Source organism: Lolium rigidum, chromosome 6 (genome assembly GCF_022539505.1).
Source record: "Lolium rigidum isolate FL_2022 chromosome 6, APGP_CSIRO_Lrig_0.1, whole genome shotgun sequence".
Taxonomy (NCBI): Eukaryota; Viridiplantae; Streptophyta; class Magnoliopsida; order Poales; family Poaceae; genus Lolium; species Lolium rigidum.
Genome location: NC_061513.1, coordinates 266,797,495 through 266,804,470, shown reverse-complemented (window position 1 = coordinate 266,804,470; position 6,976 = coordinate 266,797,495). Strand labels below are relative to the sequence as shown.

The window sequence follows — 6,976 nt, the reverse complement described above, 5'->3', positions numbered from 1 at the left end:
TCGTGTCTCCTCCGGCTAGATTGGATGAATGCCGGGGCATTCCGTCTCGATCATGTCTTCTCCGAGGACGGCTAGATGTCAGCACACTACGGCAGTGCTAATGGGAGGATTTTGCCGACACCGTCTTTAGGTCTTCGTATGTTGGGACGTAAGTGAGTTGTATGGCGCATGTGCAAAAGCACCGCAAAGGCTTCGGCTCATACCTGCGACGACGATGTCCACGGACGTTGTTCACCTCCTTGGAGGCATGGCCATGATTCCCATCTGGTTACTGATTGCCTTCTTGTTGGGACCTCTATTTCCCTTATGACTTGCGTCATTTTCGAGCTCCTCCTTGAACTCCCTATTCGTCGATATCTTGCCCCGAGTTGAACCGGATTTTTTTAAACAGTTTGCTTTCCGGATTGTGCGACCACTCCTGAGCCTAGGACGGTAGTCGGAGTTGGTGCCCTACCATGAAAGTAACCAGTGTTCTCACTAGCCGATTGACAGCTTGGTTGCTAGGTCAAAGACATAGCGGTCTATTGGGGTGGGTGTCAAAGCTTCCAGGAAAGTAGTGCATGGCTTTTTTCCGGTGCCGATAAAAATGAAGTGCGTGGGTGCCGTTTCCCTTCCTGGAGGCATTGGCATGAAGTATCCCCCTTTGAACCCGGAGTTACTTCTTCTCACTAGTCCAACTAGTTGGTGCCTCGGGTGTTGGTGGTCCCATGCATGCCAAGATTTGGAGTGGTGCTCATCTGATCTCTCGGTGTGGTGTCTCGGTGCTTGAAGGTTCAACTAGAGCCGCCGGTGTTTAGGTGAAGACTTTTGCTTTCCGTAGGGTGCTAGTAGATTGGAACTTAGCCCTACTCTGCTTGTTCTCTTTCTCCATGTTTTTAGGTTTTCACACCTATGCTTGTATCTCTAGGTGGTCTCCCGAGTTTTTCTTTTATTTTGGTTGTCTGTGGTTGCATTGATGGAGCCCAGCTTCTGTGCTCCTGCCCAACGAAAGTTGATGGGTCATATTCGTTTTTTTCCTACCTTACGAGCACACCAAAATCTATATCCAGCCCATGTATACCCGCCCCATCAGTATATATGCGGTATCTATATGCCCCATTAGAAAAAAAAAGAGGTCATGTAACCAGATAATCATCCCTTTGTCGAACTACCGTCCCACGTTGTGCATGCATGGTTTCGAAACCTGCTAGCTGCGTATGCATCTGCTGGGATTCGACAACGGCGCCGCCGGAGGACGGAATCGCTACGCCGGTGGGGATCCTGGTATTTCAAGGGTCCTACGTGTTCCAGTCGTCTTTGTTATCGCCGGCGATATCGTGGCCGCCCCAGATCCGTCAGTCCACCGACGGAGGAAACCCTCGTACAAGACAACACCAGCCATACGGGACACTACGGGGTTGTACGTGGATGCCAGATTTTTTTAATTTTGCGATCATGACTTCGCTTACGAAGGGATATGGAAAGATCTCCACCATTCTTGTTTTTGTCGTCCCAAGAGTTTCACAAAGGGAGGAGCACCAGAGCAGAAGTGGCATTGATGTAATCCTGGCCGGTTGATTGCTTCGTTAATTCAAAGCCGGGCTCATTTTGAGTGTTTTTCTAAAATAAATAACGGCAGGAAGTTATTAATATCGCCTCTTGTCCATTTGTTTGCTGGATGATTCAAAAAAAGAACACCACCCATCATTCAACATCGTCAGAATCTCCCGTGACAATCCCATCCATGTTATTCGTTCATTTTCATGCATAATCATCGCAGCGTGGAACTGAGGATGAAGAAGCAGCAGAACCATGTTCATTATTCATAGCCTGATTAAGTATTGCCAATGCATCGAGCGATACACTTGATAAGCAACCCAAACCAACAAAAGAAAAGCCAATGCACCCTAGTTATGGACCGGAGCCTTATTGTCGGCATGATCGAGTAGGCAGGAAATGTGAGGTGTGATAGCCGCATGGGAAAACGCGAGGCGCTTTGGCCCGCGTTTCCTTGTGCACCCAGAGACGTTAAGTTGGACTGAAATTGCAAGGATGTGACGGTTAATTCGCGGATAGTCTACCCAAGCGAGGACGGCCACGCGATTCGCCAAGTTGCCCCCTAGCCAACATGCTCCCGTCTGTGTCGCCAAAGACTTCGGGGATGGGACGCCCGGCTCACTCTTCTTCGCACTGGCTGATCACGCCCAACGGAAACATGAGAGCGATATTTTGGGACGATGATTGGATGGAGCATCTTTGTCGCCTTGCCACGCGCGTCAGTCTCAGTTGTGTACTCCAAGCCTTGTTTTCCAGCAACTCGCATATTGGGCGCCGATTAATGCGCCGATCCTTCTCTCCTGTTACTCTGCTTGCTGGACTGTCCTATAAATATAAACGAAATGTCGAGGCCTCCATGTATCTCCTCATTGGTTCTTGGTAGTAGCATCCTTCGGCAGGCCACTTGACCCGTGGAAGATCATGGCCGGGAGTAGTTCTTCTTCCACCTCAAGCAGGCGGACCCTGAAGCTGTTAGTCGCCAGAGACCAGTCAGGGAGCGAGCACGTGGTGTCCGCTGAGGCCGAGAAGAGCGCTGCCGACTACCTCTTCAGCCTCCTCAGCTGGAGCATGCCGGTCAACACCCTTATCAATGTGCTCAGCAGGAACCCCATGGTGGGCTGCGTTCGAAACCTGTACGACAGCGTCGAGACGCTCCCCAGCAGCTTCATCTGCCACCGCGACGCCAAGGCTGCCAGGGACGCCCTACTCAGGCCCACGGACTCTAGCAGCCGCGCCGGTGGGTTTGTGTTAGCAGGCGTCAATTACGTGGTCAGGGACGACCTCAGTATCACTCCCCCGTCCAATATCACAGCCGGCCTCACCATGCTCAACAACCGTGCCTTCCTCCGCGAGCAGGTCGTCCCACTTGGCGACATCCAGGTAATTCTCTAACAAACTTTTTTTTCTTTACAATACATCTCTCAAGCAGCTTGGAACTAATCGTTTCTACAATTATTTCATCTAAATATTAAGCTTGGTAGGTATATGTAGAGATGACCAACAAATATATAATATCAACTGATAAATAATCAATCCTTTATACAAAGCCATGTTGAACTATCTTGAGATGATTGTTGGATGTGTTGCGGATTTACAGGGTGCCCAGATACTGAACAAATCAATGGTGACCAGGAGGGTTCTCACACATGTCTACCTTCGGGGCCCGAGGGCTTTAACCGCGGCATGAATTATCTTTGTGAGGCATTCCCCCACCAGAGTCTATGTCATTGCCTCGTTGCTGTGTGTGTTTTGGTCTTATATATAGTTTTGGATTTCAGGCATGTTTAGTTGTCTTGTACTTGGGTTTAATGTCAGTCTGTGTTGATCACCAGATTATTAGTACCATGGTGTATGAATAAAGGCAAAAGCACTTATTGTTATCGGTTATGTCTATTCGTTTGTTGGACGTTCTAAAAGAAATCTCAGCTACATTTGTAAGAGTATGGATCAACATGGCAATTGCAAAACTTGAATTTTCCAAAAAAAAAAAAACTTACTTCAAAAATAAAAAGGAGTATAAAGCTTCCAAAGAGGAGGCTACGGTTGTGGATAGGGCCCTTACCATGTTCCAAGATGGTACAGTTCAGCTTCTAAGCCAAAGCAAATGTTCAGTGTTGTTCAGCCAGGCCTGTCCTTCAGCTACTTAGGGTGTTGTAAAAGCAGTTCTGAAAGTAAGTGTACATTTGGGTTTTTAGATAAGTCAAACTTTATTAACTTTGACCAACTTTTTAGGAAAAAGTAACAACATTTATGACACTAAATTACCATCACCAGATTCATCTCAAAATACAGTCTCATAATATAGTAATTTGATGTCACACATGTTGCTACTTTTTGGTAAAAAGATGATCAAAATTGTTAAAGTTTGACTTATTCAAAAACCCAAATGTACACTTATTTGTGGATGGAGGGAGTAAGAGTATGGATCAACACGGCAATTGCAGCACTTGAATTTTTCAAAACAAAAGTGCTTCAAAAATAAAAAGGAATATAATGCGAGTACATTTAGTATTGTGCACCCGTGACTAGTAAGGTTTTAAAAGAAAAAAAATAAGATTACTTTGTTGGTTGTCCACACATCTATTGACCTTGTTTCGTGCTATACTCGCAGCTACCGAGCTGCGAGGCTTACCCTACCGGCGTGTCACGTGCTTGGTGTAGTCTTTCATCCAATATACGATGCTATGTACCGATTTTGCTGTGTCTCAGTGCATCCTACGTGATATTCCAATATGTAGGCCACCACTTGTTTTAGGGTTGCACACGTTATGAAAATTTCTTGACATGCAAATAAAATTATTTTTCCCGGTACGCAGTGTACCCCTTGGTACCATGCAACTGAACCGAGCCAGACTCGATCTGTTACTACCTCCAGACGGAAAAAATGAAAAGATGAAAAATTCTTATGCGGTATCCTATCAAAAGACAAACTAATAAAACATTGTATTCTATCAAAGGGACATAACTACCATCTGGTCACTAGTGCAAACATGGCCTTTTGCACCGGTTTTTAAAGGCCATATGCACCGGATGGCTAACCGGTGCAAACCATCCGGTGCAAAAGGCCCCCCCTTTTGCACCGGTTGGATTACGAACCGGTGCTAAAGGGGTCTCCACGTGGCCGGCTGTGTGGCGCTCGGCGGGGAAGCTTTTGCACCGGTTCGTAATACGAACCGGTGCAAAAGGTCAGGCAGCGGCAGCATTTTAGTGCCCTTCCCGCCGCGGCAGGAATTGCACTAAACGCTGCCGCGGCAGAGACTCTACCCCATTCGAAACACGGTATAGTATTAATGCGAGACAATTCAAATATATATATATATATATATATATATATATATATATATATATATATATATATATATATATATATAGGAAACCATTATATTACATATATCGATCAAAGTGACACACGTTCATGCATATATATATATATATGTCTACATCAACTTTGATACTGGATGTCGGCCACATAGTGTTCTCCGTCTGGAGCTAAGACTTGCTCAACTAAGAATCCCGCCAGCTCTTCTTGAATTGCTCGTACACGCTCGGTTGCTAGAAGACCGTCCCGCAACCGTTCGATCTAATCATTTGAAGAAGGTACGGTGGTCAATATATATGTGTGTATGTGAATGAAACAGAAGGTGATAAAATAAAGCCATGAATGTTGTTTACTTACATCAAGTTGTTCCAAAATGTCCCTCTTATGGTGGGTATTCTGGCGCATGAAATCGCAAACGTAATACCCGCATAAATTATTCCCGTCCTCCTGCCTCAAGCACTTTACGAGAACAAAATTCAATCAAAATAATATATAAATATAATCAAGGATGATAATAATGGTATTGAAACTAGAATCATCAAAGAGATGCGCGGCCTAGCCAGTATTACTTACCGGTACATGTTTTATTCGAAGTTCTTTATTCTTTAAACCCGGAGACTTGTTGGTGAACCGTTTCCAAGCCTTGAGGAGGATATCAGCCATGTCCCCCACGCCTCAAGGGGTTTACTCTTCGAGTCCATGACTCCTACTATCCCGGTGTCGGGTTCAATGACTAGCAGGATATAGTGAAACCTGCGGACACACATATATATGCATAACTCATCAATTACACTTAACACATGGAGTAAGCGAAAAAGATTTAATGTGTGAAGACAAGTAACACTCACGAGAAGTTGTAAGGAAATAGTATTGCCCTTTTGTATGAGTTTTTCCTTAAGACATATACCAAGTTATTCTCTGTGTCCTTGGGAGAGTTGTGGACAGTATACCCATTCACGGTATATGGGTCAACGAACCCAAGATCATAGATTTGCCCCTTGCGGCATTCGCGGATCTTCATTCCGCATAATACAATGAGAGTATGGTTATATGCATGCAATGGACGAGCCGCGGTAGAGACTTAATTACATAAATAATACTTACGAGACGAGTAGGCACTCAGCAGAGATTTGTCGAGGGCGTCTTGGTTGAATAACTGAAATAATTCACAAAATTCGATGTTCATCACGTCATTTCGCCCGTAGTGCTCATCCGTGATTGCCACCATGATCCAGTTCTTACCATCCTTACATTTTTCCATGTACCAATTATGCGGTCTTCGCGAGTTGCGTTGATAGATTAGGCAACTCCTCAGCTCGACAAGAGGTTGCCCGTACTTGTACCTGGTATGCTATTTGGACATCATCACCCGTACTTGTAAGGAATTCCGCATCGATGCGGCTTAAGTACTCGGGAATACTCATACCGACCGCATCTGCCTCATCTTTGTATAGTCTTACCATCTCCGGATCAAAGCACGCCTGTGACATCGGGATACACTTGGAGCGGGGGCACGAGTTTTTCTGGTTTCCAAGCTGGGGAACTGGTTTCCCTTCTACCTTACTTTTTTCCCACCGATCTCTTGCTGACACATTTGACTTGCGAATAGACCGGTCATAGTTCGATGAAAGACTTGGCTCAGGTTGATGAAGGTTCTTCAGCAGTTTCAACTTCTTTTCGAGAGATATAGCTGGCTCCGGCTCAAGCTGGGGCTTTTTCAATTTCAACAATTGTTGCTTGTGTTGTTCAGCTACGATCTTGGCATTTTCCTCAACTGTATAGTCATAAGGTCTCTTGGGAGGAACCTTAGGCACTCTTGGGAGGGGCTCTTGTTTGCGTCTCGGTCGACTCAGCTGTGTCGTAGCGGTCCGCCTAATTTTGCTCTTAGACTTGGGCTGCGGCGGCGGAGAAGGCTCACGCGGCGGCGGAGAAGGCTCACGCGGCGGCGGAGAAGGCTCACACGTCGGCGGGGAAGGCTCACGCGCCGGCGGGGAAGGCTCACTGACATAGGCATCCCCAGTGGGCCTGCCAAAGATGGTACCCGGGGTTTACTAAAGGCCCAGAACTCGAAGGATAAGAAGACTCGGAAGCCCATTTAGTGTTAAGGAAAGATAGTTTGTA

At 46.0% G+C, this 6,976-nt stretch overlaps 1 protein-coding gene across 1 annotated transcript; it reads left to right on the top strand.

The window, feature by feature from the left end:
- The first annotated feature begins 2,416 nt into the window (after positions 1–2,416).
- On the top strand, positions 2,417–3,416 carry LOC124668253. Its single transcript, XM_047205426.1, has 2 exons — positions 2,417–2,916; positions 3,134–3,416. Exons 1-2 carry the CDS (start codon positions 2,458–2,460, stop codon positions 3,221–3,223), a joined length of 549 nt encoding a protein of 182 aa, XP_047061382.1. The 5' UTR covers positions 2,417–2,457; the 3' UTR covers positions 3,224–3,416.
- The last annotated feature ends 3,560 nt before the right edge of the window (positions 3,417–6,976 follow it).

What these genes read in the sequence shown, in the direction of transcription:
- LOC124668253 (XM_047205426.1), top strand. Translation starts at nt 2,458, where the DNA reads ATGGCCGGGAGTAGTTCTTCTTCCACCTCAAGCAGGCGGACCCTGAAG. An exon ending in TCCCACTTGGCGACATCCAG is followed by an intron (nt 2,917 to 3,133) that starts GTAATTCTCTAA and finishes GCGGATTTACAG; the next exon opens with GGTGCCCAGATACTGAACAA.